Source organism: Scyliorhinus torazame, chromosome 18 (assembly GCF_047496885.1).
Source record: "Scyliorhinus torazame isolate Kashiwa2021f chromosome 18, sScyTor2.1, whole genome shotgun sequence".
NCBI lineage: Eukaryota > Metazoa > Chordata > Chondrichthyes > Carcharhiniformes > Scyliorhinidae > Scyliorhinus > Scyliorhinus torazame.
This window is the reverse complement of record NC_092724.1, coordinates 167,524,277-167,552,153: the sequence shown is the minus strand read 5'-3', so window position 1 is coordinate 167,552,153 and position 27,877 is coordinate 167,524,277. Positions and strand designations below refer to the sequence as shown.

Sequence of the window (27,877 nt, the reverse complement as noted above, 5' to 3'; positions counted from 1 at the left end):
GTCTGCTACTTGAACCTTCCATCCAAGAATGGCAATCTGTGGAAATTCTCCCTTCACTCAACCGCCCCTGGGTCCTGCCTCCTTCAGACTCACAGTTTACCCTGATCACGACTTCCTGATTTACCATACCTCCTGTCAGTGTCGTTCATCTCGTTCTGCAATCTGACCCATGCCCCCCTCTCTGCCACCCACCTCCCCCATTAGGTCTGGTGTAATTTGATTGAAGATCAACAGATTTCGCATTTCAATCTTGCCACTGTGAAATGAACACATGAATTGATGTAACTGTGAGAAAACGCTGGAAGTTGCCAGGTGCAGAGACCAGTGGGACAATGTGAAATCTATACGTTGGAGTCTGCGATCCCTGCACACTTAACTAGATTCTCTAAGGTCTGATGAGAAAGAGATCATCAGCCCACCCTCATTTAAGAGTAGCACACTGGTTAGCACTGTTGCTTCACAGCTCCAGGATCCCGGGTTCGATTCCCGGCTTGGGTGACTGTCTGTGCGGAATCTGCACGTTCTCCCCGTGTCTGTGTGGGTTTCCTCCCACAGTCCACAGATGTGCAGATTAGGTGGACTGGCCCTGCTAAATTGCCCTTAGTGTCCAAAAAGGTTAGGTTACGGGGATAGAATGGAGGTATGGGTTTAGGTGGGATTATCTCTCCAAGGGCTGGTGCAGACTCGATAGGCCGAATGGCCTCCTGCACTGTGAATTCTATGATTCCATCTGTAAATGGTCCAGAATCGAGGATGCAGGGCGAGGAATCTGGAATGTTTGCAGTGATACGTTTACCATCTTTGGGTGTGTGTGGGCTGATATTCGCCTTGATTTTGTCACATTTATGATACTTTGCATCACCAGTGGTCGGAAGCTAGTCTGGAGGAAAATCAAACTCTGAACAATTTTCAATACAGTAATTACAAGATTGATCAATGTGAGCAACACTCTGTGTTTAATATTGGCGGGTACACACAGATAACGTCATGTTTTATATACAGAGTGACAGTACCTGATAGAGTATAATAATGACACAGTAACAGATTCACGACCTCTGAAACCTCAACCTTTATGTGCTGTGTTGCAGGAATAGATTACAAACTACATTTACACACATGCTGAATGTCTTTAAACGGCAGGATCATTTTTGGAACACAGTGGAGACCTTGCCTGCTCGTGAAATGATTAAAGGCTCAATGGTCTGGCTTTTTGGCTGTTTGGTAAATTAGGCGAGTATGCTGGTAAAGTTTGACACTCTGGCAAAAGGTCAGTTTGCCTCTACACACACCGTGCACACCCGCCCAACTAATAATGCGTGAGGCTTTGGGGGTCACAATTACCACCTTCCCATTCCCAATTTCCATGAAAATTCCCAAAGAAATGTTTAAGTCAGATCAAGTGGGCAGCACGGTAGCACGGTGGATAGCACAGTTGCTTCACAGCACCAGGGTCCCAGGTTCGATTCCGGCTTGGGTCACTGTCTGTGCGGAGTCTGCACGTTCTCCCCGTGTCTGTGTGGGTTTCCTCCGGGTGCTCCGGTTTCCTCCCACAAGTCCCGAAAGATGTGCTGTTAGGTGAATTGGACATTCTGAATTCTCCCTCTGTGTACCCGAACAGGCGCCGGAATGTGACGACTGGGGGCTTTTCACAGTAACTTCATTGCAGTGTTAATGTCAGCCTACTGGTGACAATAAACATTATTATTTAAAAAAATATTATATCCTGGAAAATGGTGCTGGCCTTCTCTGTGACATCACAGAGAGATCCTGTGTAAACACAATGAACTCTGAAGTTTATATCTCAGGAGCAAATGAGAGGTAATTGTCAGGGAACCAATAATCAATATGGTAAACCTATGACAGGAAACTAAGGATCTAAAGAGAGACATGAAACAATCTGACTTTCTATTGGAATGGAGATTGCTAAGGGGAGATTTAAACAAGATTTTTGAAATTAGAAAGTATTCATCGAGTGAAGTGAGATAACTATTTTCTCTGGTTGGGGTTAACTGAGAGACAGATATCACCGTCGAATGATACAGCCCAAGAGGCGACGGTCCAGATCATTGTGCTGGCTATTTGAAAGCGCGATCCAATCAGTTTCCCTCTCTGCTCTTCCCCACAGCCCTGCAAAATTACCTTGCAATTTAAAACTGTCACTAAAAGAGGAAACAGATTCAAAGAAATGTTCCTCGAGGTTTTTTTGAAAACTTAGAACCACATTATTACACAAGCACGATATTGTTCAAAGCAAGTTAGTTGGTAAAGAACCTCGAATCTGTGTGTGAGCTTCTCTCCACACCGAGTCACCGTGCTTGCTTGAATCCTCCGTGTGACAGCGATTGTTTACCTGTTGGGATTGGTTTCCACTGCTCTGCTCAGGAGCTGCCGGAACCTCCGGCTGCTCCAGGCTCTGGAGAAATTCCTTGATCCGCTCCAGCTGTGAAGGGAGGCCCAGGTGGTGAGCAATGGGCTTGCCAAGCTCGATATGGAAAACACTAGAAGGCAGGATCAGGGGCGGGTGATTGTCAAAGCTTTCCAGGATGTCAGCTGAGGACAAGAATGCAGATCCGTTAGTGGGTGCAATGTACTGAGGTGATCAGCACTAATCCTAGACATCCATTACAATGCAAGAACAGCTTTATCACTCCCTCCATAAAGGGGGTAAAAAACACTCATTCCCCCCCCACCACAATTCACGTTCATTATATAAAGCTCACGCCCACATCATTCGCTACAGGATTCCTTCTGAATTTCTGACAGTAAATATGGTAATGAGAGTCAGTGAGCAGGACTGAAGTTTACACGCAGGTACACAGAAAATAGGAGCAGCAGGAGGCCATTCGGCCCTTCGAGCCTGCTCCACCATTCATTATCATGGCTGATCATCAAGTTCAATATCCTGGACTTCTGGTTGCGGCTATGCGGAGCTAAGTCGCACGTTCGGCAGCTCCCGTCAGAAACGGACTTTTGGGCTCTTTCTAGGGGCCCCAGCGGCATTTGTTCGACAGTTCCCGGTGTGGGAAGGCAACAGTACGATTCCCCTGGCACTGTCTGGATTGGACCAGGAGTGGAGCGGTGAAAAAAGAGATTTTGGTGCAGCGAAAAGTGTAAGGGAGGAGAACCAAGATGGCAGCGGGTGGAGACCAGGCAGCGTGGGCGCAATGGTCGCAAGAGCAGCAGGAGTTCCTCAAGCGCTGTTTTGCAGACCTGAAGGCAGAGCTGCTGGAGCCGATGAAGGCTTCGATCGACAAGCTGGTCGAGACCCAGAAGGCCCAAGGGGCGGCGATCCGGGAGGTGCGGCAAAAGGCCTCGGAGAACGAGGACGAGACCTTAGGCCTGGCGGTGAAGGTGGAGGCGCACAAGGCGCTGCACAAGAAGTGGCAAGAAAAGTTTGAAGACATGGAGAATCGGCCGAGGAGGAAGAACTTTTGGATTCTGGGTCTCCCGGAGGGAGTGGAGGAGTCGGATGCTGGAGCATACGTGGCCACGACGATGAACACGTTGATGGGCGCGGGAGCTTTCCCGAGGCCCCTGGAGCTGGATGGGGCTCACCGAGTCCTGGCGAGGAGGCCCAAGGCCAATGAGCCGCCGTGGGCGGTAGTGGTGAGGTTCCACCGCTTTGTGGACAGGGAGTGTGTCCTGAGATGGGCTAAAAAGGAGTGGAGCAGCAGGTGGGAGAACGCAGAGATCCGTATATATCAGGACTGGAGCGCGGAGGTGGCCAAGAAGAGGGCCAGGTACAACCGGGCTAAGGCGGTTCTGCATCGGAAGGGGGTGAAATTCGGGATGCTGCAGCCGGCACAACTGTGGGTCACGTTCAAGGACCGGCACCATTACTTTGAGACGCCGGAGGAGGCGTGGACTTTTATCCAGGCCGAAAAGTTGGACACGGACTGAGGGTTTGTTGGGAGGGGGTGTCGAGGGGGGGGTTATTGTGGTTATCGGGTTTTGGGGGATGTTCTGTTCTGTTTTCTTTGGTGCTGGGTGGGGTTGGGCAAACGGTTCGAAGTGGGGGTTGTGTGAGAGTGTGGGCGTCTGTGGTTGGAAGGACGGGGCCCCGCCTGGGGGGGGGGGGAATGGGTGGCCCGAGGTGGGGGAGCAGAGAAAAGGCCGCAAAAGGGAGCTGCGCCAGAGAGGGCGTGGCCGGCTTGGTGGGAAAGCGTGGGCTTTTTCCCGCGCTAGGGAAGGAAGGGGGCAGGGCCGGGGCGGGAAGGGCAGTGTTGGAGAGGAGCGCACGCTGACTACCAGGAGGGGCAGGAGGGATTCTCACACTGGGGGGTCGACGGAGTGGCGGGAGAGGCCAGGGTCAGCAGACTTACGGGAGTGCCATGGGGGGAGCAATACAGCTAGGGGGGCGACGGACTGGGATGCTGCTGCATTGGCCAAAGGGGAGCTGGAGTTTGGAGAGAGAGTCGGGGCGGGGGTCTGCCGCCTGGGGGAATGGAGGGTGCGGGAGGCGCGGGCACGTGGCTGGCCTAGAAAGGGAAATGGCTAGTCGGAAGGAGGAGGGGGGGTGGGTGAAGCCCCCTGATCCGACTGATAACTTGAAATATGAGAGGCCTGAACGGGCCGGTCAAGAGGGCCCGTGTGTTCGTGCACCTGAAGGGACTGAAGGCAGATGTGGTTATGCTCCAGGAGACGCATTTGAGGGTGGCAGATCAGGTTAGGCTGAGAAAGGGGTGGGTACGGCAGGTGTTCCACTCGGGGTTGGACGCGAAGAATCGAGGGATGGCGATTTTGGTGGGGAAGTGGGTGTCGTTTGAGGCGCTGAACATCGTGGCAGACAATGGAGGTCGGTATGTGATGGTGAGTGGTAAGCTGCAGGGGGTGCGGGTGGTATTAGTGAATGTATACGCCCCAAATTGGGACGATGCTGGGTTCATGAGGCGTATGTTGGGTCGGATTCCGGACCTGGAGACAAGGAGTTTGATAATGGGGTGGGGGGAATTCAACACGGTGTTGGACCCAGCACTGGACCGCTCTAAGTCCAGGACGGGTAAGAGGCCGGCAGCGGCCAAGGTGCTGAGGGGGTTTATGGACCAGATGGGAGGAGTGGACCCATGGAGGTTTGCCAGGCCGGGGACCAGGGAATTTTCCTTTTTTTCCCACATCCATAAAGCCTACTCCCGGATAGACTTCTTCATTATGAGTAGAGCACTAATCCCGAGAGTGGAGGGCACGGAATATTCGGCCATAGCCATCTCAGACCATGCCCCGCATTGGGTGGAGCTGGAGCTAGGGGAGGAGAGGGACCAGCGCCCGCTGTGGCACCTGGATGTGGGCTTGCTGGCGGATGAGGAGGTGAGCGGGCGGATCCGGGGGTGCATTGAAAGCTATCTAGAGGCTAACGATAATGGGGAGGTGCAGGTGGGGGTGATCTGGGAGGCACTGAAGGCGGTGATTAGGGGAGAGCTAATCTCCACTTGGGCCCATAAGCAGAGAAAGGAGAGGAGAGAGAGGGAGATATTGGTGGGGGAGATATTAAGGGTGGATAGGAGATATGCAGAGGCCCCCCGAGGAGAGATTATTCAAGGAGCGATGAAGCCTCCAGGCCGAATTCGACCTGTTGACTACCAGGAAGGCAGAGGTGCAGTGGAGGAAAGCGCAAGGGGCGGTGTATGAATATGGGGAGTAGGCTAGCCGGATGCTGGCACATCAGCTTCAGAAGCAGCAGGCAGCGAGGGAGATTGGGGGAGTTAGGGATAGAGGGGGGAACACGGTGCGGAGTGCGTTGGAATAAATGGGGTATTCAGGGACTTCTATGAGGGGCTGTATAGGTCTGAGCCCCCGACGGGGAGGGGGGATGCACCGATTTTTGGATCGGCTGAGGTTCCCGAGGGTGGAGGAGGAGCAGGTGGTTGGATTGGGGCACCGGTAGGGCTGGAGGAGCTGGTTAAGGGGTTGGGGAGCATGCAGGCAGGGAAGGCCCCGGGGCTGGATGGGTTTTCGGTGGAATTCTACCGGAAGTACATGGACCCGTTGGGCCCACTACTAGTGAGGACTTTCAATGAGGCGAGGGAGGGGGGAGTCTGCCCCCAACGATGTCCAGGGCGCTGATCTCGCTGATCCTGAAGCGGGACAAGGACCCATTACAGCATGGGTCGTACAGGCCGATCTCGCTCCTCAACGTCGACGCGAAGTTGTTGGCGAAGGTGTTGGCTACCAGAATTGAGGACTGTGTCCCGGGGGTGATTCACGAGGACTAGATGGGATTTGTGAGGGATGGGCATCTGAACACCAATGTGCGGAGGCTCCTCAACCGGTGGAGGTCGGAGCACTTTCGGCTGTACCGGGGGACGAGGCAGGGGTGTCCCCTATCCCCCTTGTTGTTCGCATTGGCAATTGAGCCTTTGGCTATGGCTCTAAGGGAGTCCAGGAACTGGAGGGGACTGGTTCGGGGGGCGGGGGGGAGGAACACCAGGTGTCGCTGTATGCCGATGACCTGTTACTGTATGTGGCGGACCCAGTGGGGGGATGCCGGAGGTTATGCGGATCCTCAGGAAGTTTGGGGACTTTTCCGGATATAAGCTTAACGGAGGGAAGAGTGAGCTCTTTGTGATACACCCAGGGGACCAGGGAAGGGAGATAGACGAGCATCCGCTGAAGAGGGCGGAAAGGAGCTTTCGGTATCTGGGGATCCAGGTGGCCAGGAGCTGGGGGGCCCTGCACAAGCTCAACTTGACGCGGCTTGTGGAGCAGATGGAGAAGGAGTTTAAAAGGTGGGATACGCTGCCACTGTCGTTGGCGAGTAGGGTGCAGTCGGTGAAAATGACGGTACTCCCGAGGTTCCTCTTTGTGTTCCAGTGCCTTCCCAACCTGATCCCTAAGGCCTTTTTTAAACGGGTCAGCAGGAGCATCATGGGATTTGTGTGGGCGAATAAGACCCCAAGGGTAAAAAGGGTGTTTCTGGAGCATAGCAGGGACAGAGGAGGGCTAGCGTTGCCCAATCTAAGTGGGTACTACTGGGCTTCCAATGTGGCGATGATCCGTAAGTGGGTAATGGAGGTGGAGGGGTGGCTAAGAAGAGGCTGGTGATGGCGTCCTGTGTCGCCACAAGCCTGAGAGCGCTGGTGACGGCACAGTTGCCGCTCCCGCCGACAAGGTACACCACGAGTCCGGTGGTGGCGGCGACTCTGAAAATTTGGGGACAGTGGAGGCGCCACAGGGGTGAGGTAGAGGCCTCGGTTTGGTTCCCGATCTGAGAGAACCATCGGTTCATCCCGGGTAGAATGGATGGGGGGGTTTCTGAGCTGGCATCGGGCAGGGATTAGAAGGATGGGGGACCTGTTTTTAGATGGGACGTTTGCGAGCCTTGGGGCGCTGGACGAGACATTTGGGCTGCCGCCCGGAAACGCCTTCAGGTACATGCAGGTAAGGGCGTTTGTAAGACGGCAGATGAGGGAGTTCCCGCTGCTTCCAGCACTCAGGATCCAGGATAGGGTGCTCTCGTGGGTATGGGTTGGAGAAGGCAAGGTCAGCGGTCTATCAGGAGATGCAGGAAGAGGAGGTGACCTCGGCGGAGGAGCTAAAGGGTAAATGGGAGGAGGAGCCTGGGGAGGAGACAGACGAGGGTGCGTGGGCGGACGCCCTGGGTAGGGTTAATTCTTCCTCCTCTTGCGCCAGGCTTAGCCTGATACAATTTAAGGTTCTTCACAGAGCGCATATGACAGGGGCGAGGTTGAGTAGGTTTATTGGGTAGAGGACAGGTGTGTGAGGTGCTCGGGGAGCCCAGCAAACCACGCCCATATGTTCTGGGCGTGTCTGGCGCTGGATGGGTTTTGGAGGGCCGTTGCGAGGACTGTGTCTAAGGTGGTGAACACCCGGGTCAAGCCGAGCTGGGGTTAGCATTATTTGGGATATCGGACGAGCCGGGAGTGCAGGAGGCGAAAGAGGCCGGTATTCTGGCCTTTGCGTCCCTGGCAGCCCGGCGGAGGATTTTGCTACAGTGGAAGGATGCGAGGCCCCCGAGCGTGGAAGCCTGGATCAGCGACATGGCAGGGTTCATTAAATTGGAGAGGGTAAAGTTTGCCTTGCGAGGGTCTGTGCAGGGGTTCTTCAGGCGGTGACAACCGTTCCTAGGCTTTCTAGTGGAATGTTAGGAGGTGGTCAGCAGCAGCAGCAACCCGGGCGGGGGGGGGGGGGGGGTTCGGGTATGTGTTTATTATTGTTTCACGGGGGGGTTTGTACATTGGGGAATTTGCGATATAAGTGTACGATGTTGATCTGTGTGTTTTATGCTTTTCTTTTTTTCTGTAAGGGGGGGTTTGTTGAAAATTTGCTAAAATTGAATAAAGAAATATTTTTTAAAGAAGTTCAATATCCTGATCCCGCCCCCCCCCCCCCCCCCCCCCCCATGCCGTGCCCCCCCCCATGATCCCATTGAGCAAGTGAATCACCATCAATAGTGCCAGTGCCCAATCAACCACTGCTCATGGTCATACTTCAATATTTATGGTCTCCGTGTACACCCACGCTGCCGTCTATTTGTCCATTATTTCGATGGCTACTAATACGAGCTGTAACGGAAGATATTCCAGTGCACGGCATTTGTTTTGGGCAATAACGGGTTCAATTCCTGTACAGCCTCCCCGAACAGGCGCCGGAATGTGGCGACTAGGGGCTTTTCACAGTAACTTCATTGACGCCTACTTGTGACAGTAAGCGATTATTATCGTTATTAGTAGTATTAATGGACCAATATTATGAGTAGGAAGTTTGCGCACATTTCCAGCTGGAAGTATGCAGTTCTCTACTTTGTGCAAAACCTATTGATAGGTCAGGTGGTTCAGAAGGCTTGTGGGATTCTTGCCTTTATTAACCGAGACAAACAGAAGAGCAGGGAAGTTATGCAGGCGCTGTATAAAATGCTGGTGAGGCCGCAGCTGGAGGATGCAGTTCTGGTCAGCACTATAAGTGATTGATTGCTCTGGAGAAGGTGCAGAGGAGATTCACCAGGCTGTTGCCCAGGCTGGAATGTTTCAGCTGTGAAGAGAGGCTGGATAGGCTGGAGCTGCTTTCCCCTGAGCAGAGAAGGCTGAGGGGGAACCTGATTGAGGTGTGTAAGATTATGAGGGACAGAGGTGGGGTGGATAGGAAGGTACTTTCCCTTTTGTAGAGGGGGCAATAACCAGGGGGCACAGGTTTAAGGTGAGGGGCAGCAGGTTTAGAGGGGGTTTGAGGAAAAACCTTTCCCCCAGGTGGGGGTGGGAGTCTGGGACTCGCTGCCTGAAGGGGTGGTGGAGGCAGAGACCCTCAGAACATTTCAGAAGTATTTAGATGAACATTTGAAATGCCATTGCAGACAAGGCTATGGATCAAGTACTCGAGAATGGGGTTCGAATGGTGAGGTGCTGGAGGGTCAGCACGGACACAATGGGCCGAAGAGGCTCTTTCCGCGCAGTAAACCCGATCACTCGGATTCTGGATTTTCTGTTTTGGTTTCAACTACTTCCTGTGGCAGCGAATTGCACAGATTCACCACTCTCTGGGTGAAGAAATGACTCCTCACCTCAGTCCTAAAAGGTTTACCCCTTATCCTCAAACTATGAGACAGAATGAGACAGGAAATAATTACATATTCTCTGTAATTGTTGACAGCCAGGTTCCAGCCCAATACAGAGTGAAGAAAAAGCCTTGCTATTCCACTGAATCAAAAAGCTTCAGCCTGTATCTAACCCTGTTCTGTACCTGTCCTGGGAGTGTTTGATGGGGACAGTGTAGGGGGAGCTTTACTCTGTATCTAACCCCGTGCTGTACCTGTCCTGAGAGTGTTTGATGGGGACAGTGTAGGGGGAGCTTTACTCTGTATCTAACCCCGTGCTGTACCTGTCCTGAGAGTGTTTGATGGGAACAGTGTAGAGGGAGCTTTACTCTGTATCTAACCCCGTGCTGTACCTGTCCTGGGAGTGTTTGATGGGGACAGTGTAGAGGGAGCTTTACTCTGTATCTAACCCCGTGCTGTATCTGTCCTGCGAGTGTTTGATGGGAACAGTGTAGAGGGAGCTTTGCTCTGTATCTAACCCCGTGCTGTATCTGTCCTGCGAGTGTTTGATGGGAACAGTGGAGAGGGAGCTTTACTCTGTATCTAACCCCGTGCTGTACCTGTCCTGCGAGTGTTTGATGGGAACAGTGTAGAGGGAGCTTTACTCTGTATCTAACCCCGTGCTGTATCTGTCCTGCGAGTGTTTGATGGGAACAGTGTAGAGGGAGCTTTACTCTGTATCTAACCCCGTGCTGTATCTGTCCTGCGAGTGTTTGATGGGAACAGTGTAGAGGGAGCTTTACTCTGTATCTAACCCCGTGCTGTACCTGTCCTGGGAGTGTTTGATGGGGATAGTGTAGAGGGAGCTTTACTCTGTATCTAACCCCGTGCTGTACCTGTCCTGGGAGTGTTTGATGGGGACAGTGTAGAGGGAGCTTTACTCTGTATCTAACCCCGTGCTGTACCTGTCCTGGGAGTGTTTGATGGGGACAGTGTAGAGGGAGCATTACTCTGTATCTAACCCCGTGCTGTACCTGTCCTGGGAGTGTTTGATGGGAACAGTGTAGAGGGAGCTTTACTCTGTATCTAACCCTGTGCTGTACCTGTCCTGGGAGTGTTTGATGGGGACAGTGTAGAGGGAGATTTACTCTGTATCTAACCCCGTGCTGTACCTGTCCTGGGAGTGTTTGATGGGGACAGTGTAGAGGGAGCTTTACTCTGTATCTAACCCTGTGCTGTACCTGTCCTGGGAGTGTTTGATGGGGACAGTGTAGAGGGAGATTTACTCTGTATATAACCCCGTGCTGTACCTGTCCTGGGAGTGTTTGATGGGGACAGTGTAGAGGGAGCTTTACTCGGTATCTAACCCCGTGCTGTACCTGTCCTGGAAGTGTTTGATGGGGACAGTGTAGAGGGAGATTTTCTCTGTATCTAACCCCGTGCTGTACCTGTCCTGGGAGTCTTTGATGGGGACAGTGTAGAGGGAGCTTTACTCTGTATCTAACCCTGTGCTGTACATGTCCTGGGAGTGTTTGATGGGGACAGTGTAGAGGGAGATTTACTCTGTATCTAACCCCGTGCTGTACCTGTCCTGGGAGTGTTTGATGGGGACAGTGTAGAGGGAGCTTTACTCTGTATCTAACCCCGTGCTGTACCTGTCCTGGAAGTGTTTGATGGGGACAGTGTAGAGGGAGATTTACTCTGTATCTAACACCGTGCTGTACCTGTCCTGGGAGTCTTTGATGGGGACAGTGTAGAGGGAGCTTTACTCTGTATCTAACCCTGTGCTGTACCTGTCCTGGAAGTGTTTCATGGGGACAGTGTAGAGGGAGCTTTACTCTGTATCTAATCCCGTGCTCTACCTGCCCTGGGAGTGTTTGATGGGGACAGTGTAGAGGGAGTTTTACTCTGTATCTAACCCAGTGCTGTACCTGTCCTGGAAGTGTTTGATGGGGACAGTGTAGAGGGAGATTTTCTCTGTATCTAACCCCGTGCTGTACCTGTCCTGGGAGTCTTTGATGGGGACAGTGTAGAGGGAGCTTTACTCTGTGACTAACCCCGTGCTGTACCTGTCCTGGGAGTGTTTGATGGGGACAGTGTAGAGGGAGCTTTACTCTGTATCTAACCCTGTGCTGTACCTGTCCTGGAAGTGTTTCATGGGGACAGTGTAGAGGGAGCTTTACTCTGTATCTAACCCTGTGCTGTACCTGTCCTGGAAGTGTTTCATGGGGACAGTGTAGAGAGAGCTTTACTCTGTATCTAGCCCCGTGCTGTACCTGTCCTGGGAGTGTTTGATGGGGACAGTGTAGAGGGAGCTTTACTCTGTGTCTAACCCCGTGCTGTACCTGTCCTGGAAGTGTTTGATGGGGACAGTGTAGAGGGAGCTTTACTCTGTATCTAATCCCGTGCTCTACCTGTCCTGGGAGTGTTTGATGGGGACAGTGTAGAGGGAGCTTTACTCTGTATCTAATCCCGTGCTCTACCTGCCCTGGGAGTGTTTGATGGGGACAGTGTAGAGGGAGCTTTACTCTGTATCTAATCCCGTGCTCTACCTGTCCTGGGAGTGTTTGATGGGGACAGTGTAGAGGGAGCTTTACTCTGTATCTAACCCCGTGCTGTACCTGTCCTGGGAGTGTTTGATAGGGACAGTGTAGAGGGAGCTTTACTCTGTATCTAACCCCGTGCTGTACCTGTCCTGGAAGTGTTTGATGGGGACAGTGTAGAGGGAGCTTTACTCTGTATCTAACCCCGTGCTCTACCTGTCCTGGGAGTGTTTGATGGGGACAGTGTAGAGGGAGCTTTACTCTGTATCTAATCCCGTGCTCTACCTGTTCTGGGAGTGTTTGATGGGGACAGTGTAGAGGGAGCTTTACTCTGTATCTAACCCCGTGCTGTACCTGTCCTGGAAGTGTTTGATGGGGACAGTGTAGAGGGAGCTTTACTCTGTATCTAATCCCGTGCTCTACCTGTCCTGGGAGTGTTTGATTGGGACAGTGTAGAGGGAGCTTTACTCTGTATCTAACCCCGTGCTGTACCTGTCCTGGGAGTGTTTGATGGGGACAGTGTAGAGGGAGCTTTACTCTGTATCTAACCCCGTGCTGTACCTGTCCTGGAAGTGTTTGATGGGGACAGTGTAGAGGGAGCTTTACTCTGTATCTAACCCCGTGCAGTACCTGTCCTGGGAGTGTTTGATGGGGACAGTGTAGAGGGAGCTTTACTCTGTATCTAACCCTGTGCTGTACCTGTCCTGGAAGTGTTTGATGGGGACAGTGTAGAGGGAGCTTTACTCTGTATCTAATCCCGTGCTCTACCTGTCCTGGGAGTGTTTGATGGGGACAGTGTAGAGGGTGATTTACTCTGTATCTAACCCCGTGCTGCACCTGTCCTGGGAGTGTTTGATGGGGACAGTGTAGAGGGAGCTTTACTCTGTATCTAACCCCGTGCTGTACCTATCCTGGGAATGTTTGATGGGAACAGTGTCGAGGGAGCTTTACTCTGTATCTAACCCCGTGCTGTACCTGTCCTGGGAGTGTTTGATGGGAACAGTGTGGAGGGAGCTTTACTCTGTATCTAACCCCGTGCTGTACCTGTCCTGGGAGTGTTTGATGGGGACAGTGTAGAGGGAGCTTTACTCTGTATCTAACCCCGTGCTGTACCTGTCCTGGGAGTGTTTGATGGGAACAGTGTAGAGGGAGCTTTACTCTGTATCTAACCCCGTGCTGTACCTGTCCTGGGAGTGTTTGATGGGGACAGTGTAGAGGGAGCTTTACTCTGTATCTAACCCCGTGCTGTACCTGTCCTGGGAGTGTGTAATGGGGACAGTGTAGAGGGAGCTTTACTCTGTATCTAACTCCGTGCTGTACCTGTCCTGGGAGTGTTTGATGGGGACAGTGTAGAGGGAGCTTTACTCTGTATCTAACCCCGTGCTGTACCTGTCCTGGGAGTGTTTGATGGGGACAGTGTAGAGGCAGCTTTACTCTGTATCTAACCTCGTGCTGTACCTGTCCCTGGAGTGTTTGATGGGGACAGTGTAGGGGGAGCTTTACTCTGTATCTAACCCCGTGCTGTACCTGTCCTGGGAATGTTTGATGGGGACAGTGTAGGGGGAGCTTTACTCTGTATCTAACCCCGTGCTGTACCTGTCCTGGGAATGTTTGATGGGGACAGTGTAGGGGGAGCTTTACTCTGTATCTAACCCCGTGCTGTACCTGTCCTGGAAGTGTTTGATGGGGACAGTGTAGAGGGAGATTTACTCTGTATCTAACCCCGTGCTCTACCTGTCCTGGGAGTGTTTGATGGGGACAGTGTAGAGGGTGATTTACTCTGTATCTAACCCTGTGCTGCACCTGTCCTGGGAGTGTTTGATGGGGACAGTGTAGGGGGAGCTTTACTCTGTATCTAACCCTGTGCTGTCCTGGGAGTGTTTGATGGGGACAGGATAGAGGGAGCATTACTCTGTATCTAACCCCGTGCTGTTAGATACAGAGTCCTGTCCTGGGAGTGTTTGATGGGGACAGTGTAGATGGAGGTTTACTCTGTACCTAACCCCGTGCTGTACCTGTCCTGGGAGTGTTTGATGGGGACAGTGTAGAGGAAGCTTTACTCTGTACCTAACCCCGTGCTGTACCTGTCCTGGAAGAGTTTGATGGGAACAGTGTAGAGGGAGCTTTCCTCTGATTTAACCCCGTGCTGTGCCTGTCTTGGGAGTGCTGGATGGGGACAGTGTAGATGGAGGTTTACTCTGTGTCTAACCCCGTGCTGTACCTGTCCCGGGAGTGTTTGATGGGGACAGTGTAGAGGGAGCTTTACTCTGTATCTAACCCCGTGCTGTACCTGTCCTGGGAGAGTTTGATGGGGACAGTGTAGAGGGAGATTTACTCTGTATCTAACCCCGTGCTGTACCTGTCCTGGGAGTGTTTGATGGGGACAGTGTGGAGGGAGCTTTACTCTATATCTAACCCTGTGCTGTACCTGTCCTGGGAGTGTTTGATGGGGACAGTGCAGAGGGGGCTTTACTCTGTATCTAACCCCGTACTGTCCTGTCCTGGGAGTGTTTGATGGGGACAGTGTAGAGGGAGCTTTACTCTGTATCTAACCCCGTGCTGTACCTGTCCTGGGAGTGTTTGATGGGGACAGTGTAGAGAGAGCTTTACTCTATATCTAACCCTGTGCTGTACCTGTCCTGGGAGTGTTTGATGGGGACAGTGTATAGCGAGCTTTACTCTGTATCTAACCCCGTGCTGTACCTGTCCTGGGAGTGTTTGATGGGGACAGTGTAGAGGAAGCTTTACTCTGTACCTAACCCCGTGCTGTACCTGTCCTGGGAGTGTTTGAAGGGGACAGTGTAGAGGGAGCTTTACTCTGTATCTAACCCCGTGCTGTACCTGTCCTGGGAGTGTTTGATGGGGACAGTGTAGAGGGAGCTTTACTCTGTATCTAACCCCGTGCTGTACCTGTCCTGTGAGTGTTTGATAGGGACAGTGCAGAGGGAGCATTACTCTGTATCTAACCCCGTGCTATACCTGTCCTGGGAGTGTTTGTATCATCCGCCAAATTAATAAGATTAATGAGCATTGGCGCATCAACATGTCTATCCAAAATTGTGCTCACCTGTTCTCAGTGCTGTGTGCTGGTCCTCCGTGACGGGGCTCCACAGCGGTGGACAAGGCCGGCCTGGATTATACTCCCTCAGCATGTGATGGAGCTGGGCTGGGTTCAGACTGAAAAAATCATTTCGCAGCGACCGCCAGTTAGCCTGCAAAAAGAAAGTACACATTCATCATAGTCATATATTTGTGTCTTCAGACATGGACTAGTGAACAGCGAGTGTGTGCTCACATGGGGACTGGTGAATAATGAGTGTGTTCGCATGGGGACTAGTGAATAGCGAGTGTGCGTGTTCACATGGGGACTGGTGATCAGAGAGTTTATGTTCATATGACTGGTTAACAGCGCAAGTGCGTTCACACGGGGACTGTTAAACAGCGAGTGTGTGTTCACAAGGTTGGATAGTGAACACAGTATGTGTTCACACGGGGACTGTTGAAACAGCGAGTGTAAGTTCACACAAGGACTGGTGAACAGTGAGTGTGAGCTCACACAAGGACTGGTGAACAGCGAGTGTAAGTTCACACAAGGACTGGTGAACAGTGAGTGTGAGCTCACAGAAGGACTGGTGAACAGCGAGTGTGAGTTCACACAAGGACTGGTGAACAGCGAGTGCAAGTTCACACGGGGCTGGTGAACTGAGAGTGTGAGTTCACACAAGGACTGGTGAACAGTGAGTTGGGGTAGTGGGTATGGAGTTGGTGTTGGGGGTTGGTGTTGGGGGTTGGTGTTGGGTATGGAGTTGGTGTTGGGTATGGGGTTGGGTCTGGGGTTGGTGTTGGGGTAGTGGGTATGGGGTTGGTGTTGGATATGGGGTTGGTATTGGGTATGGGGTTGGTGTTGGGTATGGGGTTGGTGTTGGGTATGGGGTTGGTGTCGGGGTTGGTTTGGGGGTAGTGGGTATGGGGTTGGTGTTGGGTATGGGGTTGGTGTTGGGTATGGGGTTGGTGTTGGGGGTAGTGGGTATGGGGTTGGGGGTAGTGGGTATGGGGTTGGTGTTGGGGGTAGTGGGTATGGGGTTGGTGTTGGGTATGGGGTTGGTGTTGGGGGTAGTGGGTATGGGGTTGGTGTTGGGTATGGGGTTGGTGTTGGGTATGGGGTTGGGTATGGGGTTGGTGTTGGGTATGGGGTTGGTGTTGGGGGTAGTGGGTATGGGGTTGGGGGTAGTGGGTATGGGGTTGGTGTTGGGGGTAGTGGGTATGGGGTTGGTGTTGGGTATGGGGTTGGTGTTGGGGGTAGTGGGTATGGGGTTGGTGTTGGGTATGGGGTTGGTGTTGGGGGTAGTGGGTATGGGGTTGGTGTTGGGTATGGGGTTGGTGTTGGGGGTAGTGGGTATGGGGTTGGTGTTGGGTATGGGGTTGGTGTTGGGTATGGGGTTGGGTATGGGGTTGGTGTTGGGTATGGGGTTGGTGTCGGGGTTGGTTTGGGGGTAGTGGGTATGGGGTTGGTGTTGGGTATGGGGTTGGTGTTGGGGGTAGTGGGTATGGGGTTGGTGGCAGTGGGTCTGGGGTTGGTGTTGGGTATGGGGTATGAAGTTGGGTTTGGGGTTGGTGTTGGGGGTAGTGGGTATGGGGTTGGTGTTGGGTATGGTGTTGGTGTTGGGGGTAGTGGGTATGGGGTTGGTGTTGGGTATGGGGTTGGGGCTAGTGGGTATGGGGTTGGTGTTGGGGGTTGGTGTTGGGTATGGGGTTGGTGTTGGGTATGGGGTTGGTGTTGGGGATAGTGGGTATGGGGTTGGTGTTGGGTATGGGGTTGGTGTTGGGTATGGGGTTGGTGTTGGGTATGGGGTTGGTGTTGGGTATGGGGTTGGTTTTGGGGTAGTGGGTATGGGGTTGGTGTTGGGTATGGGGTTGGTGTTGGGGGTAGTGGGTATGGGGTTGGTGTTGGGTATGGGGTTGGTGTTGGGTATGGAGTTGGTGTTGGGTATGGGGTTGGTGTTGGGGGTAGTGGGTATGGAGTTGGTGTTGGGTATGGGGTTGGTGTTGGGGGTAGTGGGTATGGGGTTGGTGTTGGGTATGGGGTTGGTGTTGGGTATGGTGTTGGGTATGGGGTTGGTGTTGGGGGTAGTGGGTATGGGGTTGGTGTTGATTTTGGGTTTGCTGTTGGGTATAGGGCTGGTGTTGGGTATGGGGTAGGTGTTGGGTGTAGTGGGTATGGGGTTGGGGTCGTGGGTATGGGGTTGGTGTTGGGGGTAGTGGGTATGGGACTGGTTTTGGGTATGGGGTTGGTGTTGGGTATGGGGTTGGTGTTGGGTATGGGGCTGGTGTTGGGTATGGGGCTGGTGTTGGGTATGGGGCTGGTGTTGGGTATGGGGTTGGTGTTGGGGGGTAGTGGGTATGGGACTGGTTTTGGGTTTGGGGTTGGGTATGGGGCTGGTGTTGGGTATGGGGTTGGTGTTGGGTATGGGGCTGGTGTTGGGTATGGGGTTGGCGTTGGGGGTAGTGGGTATGGGACTGGTTTTGGGTATGGGGTTGGTGTTGGGGGTAGTGGGTATGGGGTTGGTGTTGGGTTTGGGGTTGGGGTTGGGGGTAGTGGGTATGGGGTTGGTGTTGGGTTTGGGGTTGGGGTTGGGGGTAGTGGGTATGGGGTTGGGGTAGTTGGTATGGGGCTGGTGTTGGGTATGGGGTTGGTGTTGGGTTTGGGGTTGGGGTTGGGGGTAGTGGGTATGGGGTTGGGGTAGTTGGTATGGGGCTGGTGTTGGGTATGGGGTTGGTGTTGGGTATGGGGTTGGGTATGGGGTTGGTGTTGGGTATGGGGTTGGTGTTGGGGGTAGTGGGTATGGGGTTGGGGGTAGTGGGTATGGGGTTGGTGTTGGGGGTAGTGGGTATGGGGTTGGTGTTGGGTATGGGGTTGGTGTTGGGGGTAGTGGGTATGGGGTTGGTGTTGGGTATGGGGTTGGTGTTGGGGGTAGTGGGTATGGGGTTGGTGTTGGGTATGGGGTTGGTGTTGGGGGTAGTGGGTATGGGGTTGGTGTTGGGTATGGGGTTGGTGTTGGGTATGGGGTTGGGTATGGGGTTGGTGTTGGGTATGGGGTTGGTGTCGGGGTTGGTTTGGGGGTAGTGGGTATGGGGTTGGTGTTGGGTATGGGGTTGGTGTTGGGGGTAGTGGGTATGGGGTTGGTGGCAGTGGGTCTGGGGTTGGTGTTGGGTATGGGGTATGAAGTTGGGTTTGGGGTTGGTGTTGGGGGTAGTGGGTATGGGGTTGGTGTTGGGTATGGTGTTGGTGTTGGGGGTAGTGGGTATGGGGTTGGTGTTGGGTATGGGGTTGGGGCTAGTGGGTATGGGGTTGGTGTTGGGGGTTGGTGTTGGGTATGGGGTTGGTGTTGGGTATGGGGTTGGTGTTGGGGATAGTGGGTATGGGGTTGGTGTTGGGTATGGGGTTGGTGTTGGGTATGGGGTTGGTGTTGGGTATGGGGTTGGTGTTGGGTATGGGGTTGGTTTTGGGGTAGTGGGTATGGGGTTGGTGTTGGGTATGGGGTTGGTGTTGGGGGTAGTGGGTATGGGGTTGGTGTTGGGTATGGGGTTGGTGTTGGGTATGGAGTTGGTGTTGGGTATGGGGTTGGTGTTGGGGGTAGTGGGTATGGAGTTGGTGTTGGGTATGGGGTTGGTGTTGGGGGTAGTGGGTATGGGGTTGGTGTTGGGTATGGTGTTGGGTATGGGGTTGGTGTTGGGGGTAGTGGGTATGGGGTTGGTGTTGATTTTGGGTTTGCTGTTGGGTATAGGGCTGGTGTTGGGTATGGGGTAGGTGTTGGGTGTAGTGGGTATGGGGTTGGGGTCGTGGGTATGGGGTTGGTGTTGGGGGTAGTGGGTATGGGACTGGTTTTGGGTATGGGGTTGGTGTTGGGTATGGGGTTGGTGTTGGGTATGGGGCTGGTGTTGGGTATGGGGCTGGTGTTGGGTATGGGGCTGGTGTTGGGTATGGGGTTGGTGTTGGGGGGTAGTGGGTATGGGACTGGTTTTGGGTTTGGGGTTGGGTATGGGGCTGGTGTTGGGTATGGGGTTGGTGTTGGGTATGGGGCTGGTGTTGGGTATGGGGTTGGCGTTGGGGGTAGTGGGTATGGGACTGGTTTTGGGTATGGGGTTGGTGTTGGGGGTAGTGGGTATGGGGTTGGTGTTGGGTTTGGGGTTGGGGTTGGGGGTAGTGGGTATGGGGTTGGTGTTGGGTTTGGGGTTGGGGTTGGGGGTAGTGGGTATGGGGTTGGGGTAGTTGGTATGGGGCTGGTGTTGGGTATGGGGTTGGTGTTGGGTTTGGGGTTGGGGTTGGGGGTAGTGGGTATGGGGTTGGGGTAGTTGGTATGGGGCTGGTGTTGGGTATGGGGCTGGTGTTGGGTATGGGGCTGGTGTTGGGTATGGGGTTGGTTTTGGGTATGGGGCTGGTGTTGGGTATGGGGTTGGTGTTGGGTATGGGGCTGGTGTTGGGGGTAGTGGGTATGGGGTTGGTGTTGGGTATGGGGTTGGTGTTGGGTATGGGGCTGGTGTTGGGTATGGGGTTGGCGTTGGGGGTAGTGGGTATGGGGTTGGTGTTGGGTTTGGGGTTGGGGTTGGGGGTAGTGGGTATGGGGTTGGGGTAGTTGGTATGGGGCTGGTGTTGGGTATGGGGTTGGTTTTGGGTATGGGGTTGGGTAGTGGGTATGGAGTTGGGGGTCGTGGGTATGTGGGTAGGCCAAGGGGAGTGGGTGAGAGGGGATTGTGGTGGGGATTGGTGTCGGGTCTGGCATGATGACAATGACACAGGCCTTTACCGAGTTAGAATGGGTTCCTGTTTGCTTTTGGAAGCAGCTCCCAGCTGAGGCTGACTCATTCTGCGATGGCTTCAATACTTCAAACTCCCTCAGCCACCAAGTGCAGTGAGATCAGTGTTGAGAATTTAGAGTTGATTGGCTGGAGAGACGAAGCCGTCCCTCAGGACAGGGAAGTTAATGAATGTTTCTGTGCTGAGATCAGTTTGCTGGCTTCCAGCGGACTGCATCCCTCACCTTCCTTGGGAAAACAATGGGTCAAACCTTCCTGTCGAAATCAGATTCCTGTTCTCCACACGTTCACCATGTCGAGCACAAATCTTCCGCAACCCTCTCTGTTTCCCTGCTCAATCTGTTCTCCAATTCTCTCCCACTCCTGCTCGCGCAGCCTCCCGCACTACCCCACAACTCCTGGTCACTCACTCTCCCCTGCCACCCACCAACTCCTGAGTCACCACCCCCACCCACCCTTCTGTTCACTCATTCCTCCTGTTCCGGGTCACTCCCTGTTCCTGTCATACCCCTCCACGTCTCCATCCAGACGTCTGTTTTTTGTATGTGAGATGATGCAGGGAGTGTTGTTGGCTATTTTGATCTGGGGCTGACTCCTGGGAGACCAGCTCAGGACGGACAAGAGGTCAATGAGAAGAGGGCAGGAATAGGAATGGAACCGTTGAGAGTCAGATGCGCTCTCCCATCACCCCCAATCTTCACTGGGAACCGCTTGGAGCGACAGCTGAACACTCCACTCCCCTATCTCCATGGAGAACCACTAAGAGAGACATCTGTCCCCCCCCCCAGTCCCGATAACCCAAACTCCACAGGGATCTGCTTGAAGAAGAGGAGCAGCTGACTTTCCATGTGGTCTTTCATAAATCTTCAACAAGATTGGGCAGCATGGTAGCACAGTGGTTAGCACAGTTGCTTCACAGCTCCACGGTCCCAGGTTCGATTCCCGGCTTGGGTCGCTGTCTGGGCGGAGTCTGCACGTTCTCCCCGTGTGCGCGTGGGTTTCCTCCGGGTTCTCCGGTTTCCTCCCACAGTCCAAAGATGTGCAGGTTAGGTCGATTGGTCATGATAAATTGCCCTTAGAGTCCAAAAAAGGTTAGGTGGGGTTACTGGGTTACGGGGATAGGGTAGCGGTGTGGACTTAAGTGGGGTGCTCTTTCCAAGGGCAGTACACACTCGATGGGCCGAATGGCCTCCTTCTGCACTGTAAATTCTAGGATTCTATGGAATCTTCAATTGCCCACTGAGTTTTCAAACCGCAACACATTGGAGTGAAAATTCAGACGTGGCGAATTAACAAAGAATACAGATTGCTTAAGTGTTTAAAAGACAGAGGTTAAAACCTGCATCAGAGGAAGCTCATAGTGCAGTGTCATAGTCATCACAGCACAGAATGAGGCCATTTGGCCCATCAAACCCATGCCAGCAAGCTAGCAAACTTGCTATCACCACTGTTGAACAATGATTCTCAACTTTACCCACTAAAACATTTACCATTTACCCCCTACCCCACCTTGGTTTCCCAGAGCTCAGGAACAGCTGACTTTCCCACTCAGAGTCTCTGTCCCCAACATCAGGCGTTCTTAAAAATGTGTTGTTCTGGAGAGAAGTGAGTACAGTGAGGCTGGATTGAAGAAGAGATACCGAGATAGGGACGTCACCAAACAATCATTGTGATCGAAGAGAAAGAACTCATTGTGATAAACAATACTGAGATACAAAAGTATCAAGCCAGAAATTGTCAGAGGGCATTGCAGAGGAGGAGAGTGCTAGCTGGAAGATTTTATTGGCCGGCATCACTCAGTGAAGCAGGATCGCCACAATAGCCGGCATTCTACTCCCTGCTGACTAACTCAGGAATTTTCCAGCAGGCTGGATTTGCTCATTCCTCTGAGATTAGTTAGCCCGGGAACCTTGTGTGGACTGGGACAGGGAATCACTGACTGACTGTGTCTGTGACAGACGGCAGCATCAGGCAGCGAAGGAGCAAAGTGCCACAGAGAGTGAATGTGTGTCAGAGGACTGGAGAATGGTCAGTGTGACCTCATATTCCGAAAGCAAGGCTGTGTTAACCTGCCCAACTGCAGTCTGTTTAACATCAGCGGCCGGGTTGGATTTTTCAATTTGTTGACAATACTAAAAAAGAGAATGTGGTGAATAATTTGCTGACCAATAGAAGCTGCAAAGGGGATATTGAGAAGATGGTGAATGGGCAGACGGGCAGATGGAATCTAATGTTAGTGAATGTGAGATGGAACATTTTGCTAAAAAGAAAAATTGTTGTTACACTTTATGTTGGGAGGAGTCGCACACGGGGTAGCTCTCGGCCGGGTACCTGATTTTCGGCCTTTTGTGCCCAGTTTCTGAGGTTATTTTTACGAAAGTCCCATCTACTTGATAATATATGGTCCCTACATTTAAGGAATGCCAAGAAGGGCAAGGGGAAAGAAACTTGTGGATGGAACTTTGTCGATGGATTCGGCGACTTCATGAGGCTCCTCGTTGGAGAAGGCTACTCCTGTGACTCCGGCCACTCCAATAACAGCTGACATGCTCACTGGTGTTCCAGCGATAGAGTTCGAGAAACAGTGGAGACTTATGCCTGGGGGCCTTTGAAAATTGAGGGAGGAGGCTCTGGGTCCCATCCGGTCGAAGCTGGAGAAAGCTCTGGGACGGTAAAGGAGCATGGTGTGGTGATTAAGGGCATGGAGACAGCTCTATTGAAGAACAGCGAGCTGGAGGCTGAGATCTCTCTGATGTCCGGCGAGAATAAGATGCTGAGAGCTGAGATCTCGAAAACCGCTCCAGGAGGCAGAACCTCAGGATCATGGGGTTGCCGGAGGGTGTGGAAGGCCCGAGTCCCACTATGTACTTTTCCCAGATATTTGGGAAGATGATGGGGAAAGGTGTATTCACGTCTCCTCCAGAGCTGGACAGGGCCCATTGAACACTCCGACAGAAGCCCCAGCTGAACGAACCCCCACAGGCAGACATTATACAGTTCCACTGCTTCCAAGAGAAGGAACGTGTCCTGAAATGAGCCAAGGAGCATCGGGACTGCGAATGGGAAGGTCACATCATCAGCATCTGCCAGGATGTTAGAGCTGAACTGGCAAGGAAGCGGGCGGTTTTCAACAAGGCCAAAGCCACCCTGTATAAGTGTGAAGTTCCTTTTCGGGTGGTGTACGTATGAGCTAACGGACTTTTAATTTGAATCATAGAATCATAGAAGTTTACAGCATGGAAACAGGCCCTTCGGCCCAACCAGTCCATGCCGCCCAGTTTTTTACCATTAAGCTAGTCCCAGTTGCCCGCACTTGGCCCATAACCCTCTATACCCATCTTACCCATGTAACCATCTAAATGCCTTTTGAAAGACACAATTGTACCCGCTTCTACTACTACCTCTGGCAGCCCATTCCAGACACTCACTACCCTCTGAGTGAAGAAATTGCCCCTCTGGGCCCTTCTGAATCTCTCCCCTCTCACCTTAAACCTATGCCCTCTAGTTTTAGACTCCCCTACCTTTGGGAAAAGATGTTGACTATCTACCTTATCTATGCCCCTCATTATTTTATAGACCTCTATAAGATCACCCCTAAGCCTCCTACGCTCCAGGGAAAAAAGTCCCAGTCTATCCAGCCTCTCCTTATAACTCAAACCATCAAGTCCCGGCAACATCCTAGTAAATCTTTTCTGCACTCTTTCACCGGAATCACCGGAGGACGCAGAGGCCTTTGTAAAAAAACATGGTCTTGGTTGGACTTAACTGAGCGTTCTTGTGAGGTTTTGAGTGTTGAGGGTGGAAAAGGATATTGGCTGCCTTGTACATATGTGTTGGTATTTATTTGCACTTTTTTAAAATAATTGTTTTTATTGAGATTTTTGTCGTATAGAAAACAAGGATAAGCATGGACATATATTAGAAGACAAAGGATCAAGTGAATTATTCACACATCAGTCTGTTTCTATCATTTACAGGAGTGGTTACATTTTCCTGTTTTTTGTTCTCCAGTAGTTTTTCGATTCCGACATGAACCTGTGGTTGTTGCAGATGGGGCCGTAACGGACAATTCTGTTAACCCGAAGTGCTGTCACAGCTGGTTTCATGATCGGAGTGTTGTTATCACCACTGGACATGTTGAGTATTTATTCGGTGGGGATGGGAGTGCCGCCGTGGCTTTGACCCTGAGGATGATCCCTCTGCAGGAGCCCTCCTCCATCAGCACCCACCCGGCTTCTGGCTCCTTTATCCACCCATTTACCCTCTCTGCGGTTTCTGCCCAGTGGTAATATTGCAGGTTTGTGAGGGCGAGGTCCCCCATGGATCTCATTCTCTGCAGCGCTCTCTTTGGCATCCTTGCACTCCCTGGAAACTCTAGGCCGGTGAGGCTCACGTCGGTAGTAGGTGACTGCTTTGTTACTCTCGGCATTATATTGAAAGGTGTCTGCAAATTACAGTTTGATTGTGTGATTCTCCTGAATCTTTATTTGGATTTATAGTTCTTCACTCTGGGCAGCATCCGGATCAACCTGCATTGGCTCTTCACTCTGTCCTCAACGTACACCTGTCATGTCAGACCCAACATTACAACTGTGCTCTTACGGATATAATATTCACTGCTGCGTCCTGACTATTAATCCTGCACCTTCTTGCCATGAACCTTGTTTGCACTTTTATGACCTTATCCAGTTACTTTTAGTATCTTGTGAACTTTGTCTCAAATCTCTCTTTTCTTCACCATCACCCAGCCATTCCTTACCCAAAGTGTAATTACTTTAAAAAATATATTTTTATTGAAGCTTTTTCATTTTGAAACAATATAAAAACAGATGTTACAAGTTGTAATATAAAATATGCACAACCAACAGTATAGATCAGATCCAAAATACCCACCGTCCCAACCAGAGAAAAAACTAACCGCCCCCCCACCCCCCCCACAACAACTGACGGTGACAAACTCCTGAAAAAAGGAAATGATTGGCTGCCGCTCAGATAGAATCCCTGAACCGACCCGCGGATAGTGGATTTGACCCTTTCCAAATGTAAACATTCCATGCGGTCAGCCAACCAGGCCGAGGCACTGGGCGGATCAGGAGATCTCCACCCCGCAGGACTTGCCTCCGGGATATTAACGAGGCAAAGGCGAGGACATCACCTTAACCCCCGTCTGCAGCATCAGCGAGTCCGATACCCTGAAAACAGCCACCAGGGGACAAGGCTCCAGTTTAACGTTGAGAATCGTTGACATGGTGCTAAAGGAGGAGACCCAAAAGCTCAACAACTTTAGATCAGGACACACGAGTGTGATTAGCCGGTCCCTGAGATCACTGCTCACACTTGTCCTCCATCCCGAAAATAAACCACTCATCCGAGCCTTGGACAGATGAGCTCTATGCACCACATTAAACTGGATCAGGCTCGTGCACAGGAGGACGTGGAGTTTACTCTGCAAAGAGCTTCACTCCACACATCCTGATCAAAATAGGTCCCAATTCCCCCTCCCACTTTGTCTTCACCTCATCCACCGGAGCCGACTCCGTTAACGGGATTTGGCTGTGGATATCCGAAATACTCCCCCACCAGACCCGGCTAAAGACAGAATCCTCCTCAACCGGGAGGATGGTGGTGACAAGGGGAATGACAGAAAAGTCTTTCTCAAAAGGTTACGAATCTGGAAGTATTGGAACAAATTGGCCCCAGGGAGCTGAAACTTTACCGATAGCTCTTCAAAACTGGCAAACCGCTTCTTCATGAACAAATCCCTAAACCTCTCAAGACCCTTCTCGCCCATGGCCTAAATGTTGAGTCTAAACTCAATGGCACAAAGAGATAGTTACCACAAATAAGGACCAACAGCGACACGGAGCTAAGCTTAAAATGTTGTCTAAATCGCTTCCGTATCCTCAGGGTGGACACGCCCACCGGATTCGGAGAAAAGCTCACAGGGAAGAACGGAAGCAAGGCAGTTCCCAAGGCACCCAAACCAGAGCCTCGACAAGAACTCGCCTCCATCCGTCCCCACGTGAAAATCGGATCACTAACCCACTTCAACAGCTTCTCCATGTTGGTCACCCAATAGCAAATCGGGTAACGCTAAACCCCCAAACTGGCTATCCCTCTGGACAAGTGTCCTCCGGATCCTTGGGATCTTGCCCGCCCAAATAAAGGAGGACAACTTGTCAACACTGACAAAAAAAAGCTTTAGGGAGTTTCCGGGTGCGGCGATGACCAGCTAAGTTGCACGTTTCAGCACCTCCCGTTTCAACGGATTTTTGGGCTCTTATCGGGAGCCCCAACGGAAATTTTCAAAGGCTAAACCCAGTGTGAGGCGACAAAGGAAGGAGTCCCCCCGGGTGTGGATGGAAAGAAGGGATAGTAGTGGCCAGATTGTGGAGGATCCTCTGGAGCAGTGGCAGAGAAGGGAAGGGAGAAGCAAGATGGCGGCTGAGGGAGCCCAGTTGGTATGGGGCCTGGAACAGCAGGAGTTCCTCCGGCGATGTGTGGAGGAGCTCAAGAAGGAGGTGCTGGCGCCGGTGCTGCAGGCGATTGAGGGGCTGAAGGAGACGCAAAAGACCCAAGAGATGGAGCTCCGTGGAGTGAAGGCAAAGGCTGCCGAAAATGAGGACGAGATACAGGGCTTGGTGGTGAAGACGGAGACGCACGAGGCACTACACAAGAGGTGTATGGAGAGATTGGAAGCACTGGAAAATAGCTCGAGGAGGAAGAACTTAAGGATTTTGGGTCTCCCCGAAGGGGCAGAGGGAGCGGACGTTGGGGCGTACGTGAGCGTGATGCTCCATACCATAATGGGAGCTGAGGCCCCGACGGGCCCCCTGGAAGCGGAGGGAGCGTACCGGGTCCTCGTGCGAAGACCAAAGGCAGGGGAAATACCGCGAGCAATAGTGGTGAGATTCCACCGCTACAAGGACAGGGAGACGGTCCTGAGATGGGCTAAGAAGACACGGAGCAGCAGATGGGAGAAGGTTGAATGGGCCGATTGACAGGGCAAGGGTATTTGTGCACCTAAAGAAGCTAAAGGCAGACGTGGTTATGCTTCAGGAGACGCACCTGAAACTGGCGGATCAGGTCAGATTAAGAAAGGGATGGGTGGGACAGGTATTCCACTCAGGCTTGGATGTGAAAAATAGAGGGGTGGCAATACTGATGGGGAAACGGGTATCGTTTGAGGCGAAGACCATAGTGGCGGATAGTGGGGGTAGGTACGTGATGGTGAGTGGCAGATTGCAAGGTGAAGCGGTGGTGCTGGTGAACGTATATGCCCCGAACTGGGATGATGCGAACTTTATGAAGCGTATGTTGGGGCGCATCCCGGACCTGGAGATGGGAAAGTTGGTAATGGGGTGGGGGGGGGGGGGACTTCAACACGGTGCTGGACCCAGGGCTGGACCAGTCCAGATCTAGGACCGGGAGGAGGCCGGCAGCGGCCAAGGTGCTGAAGGGCTTTATGGAGCAGATGGGAGGAGTGGATCCCTGGAGATTTACTAGACCGAGGAGTAAAGAGTTTTCCTTCTTCTCCCACGTCCATAAAGTGTACTCCCGGATAGATTTCTTTGTCCTGGGAAGGGCGCTGATCCCGAAGGTGGCAGGAGCAGAGTACTCGGCTATAGCCATTTCAGATCATGCCCCACATTGGGTAGATCTGGAACTAGGTGAGGAAAAGGAGCAACCCCCACATTGGAGATTGGACATGGGACTGTTGGCGGACGGGGGGGTATGTGGAAGGGTGAGGGGATGTATTGAAAGATACCTAGAGGTCAATGATGACGGAGAGGTCCAGGTGGGAGTAGTCTGGGAGGCACTGAAGGCGGTGGTGAGAGGGGAGCTGATCTCCATAAGGGCCCATAAGGGGAAAGAGGGTAAAGAAAGGGAGAGACTGATTGGGGAGATTCTGAGGGTGGATATGCGGAGGCTCCGGACGAAGGGCTATACAGGGAAAGACGGAGACTACACACGGACTTTGACTTGTTGACCACGGGTAAGGTGGAGACGCAGTGGAGGAAGGCACAGGGAGTAC

At 52.4% G+C, this 27,877-nt stretch overlaps 1 protein-coding gene across 2 annotated transcripts in view; it reads right to left on the bottom strand.

Annotated features, from left to right (window-relative positions):
• Positions 1 to 946: 946 nt before the first annotated feature.
• The window catches only part of LOC140395729 (ras-associating and dilute domain-containing protein-like), a 156,511-nt gene continuing 129,580 nt past the window's right edge, over positions 947 to 27,877 (bottom strand). For both annotated transcript variants that reach the window (XM_072483874.1, XM_072483875.1), the window contains exons 11-12: positions 15,095 to 15,239; positions 947 to 2,550 (exon numbers count right to left, since the gene is read on the bottom strand). In XM_072483874.1, the coding sequence (XP_072339975.1) occupies positions 2,246 to 2,550; positions 15,095 to 15,239 (450 nt within the window). In that variant the 3' untranslated portion in view covers positions 947 to 2,245. The remainder of the gene's footprint in view (positions 2,551 to 15,094; positions 15,240 to 27,877) is intronic.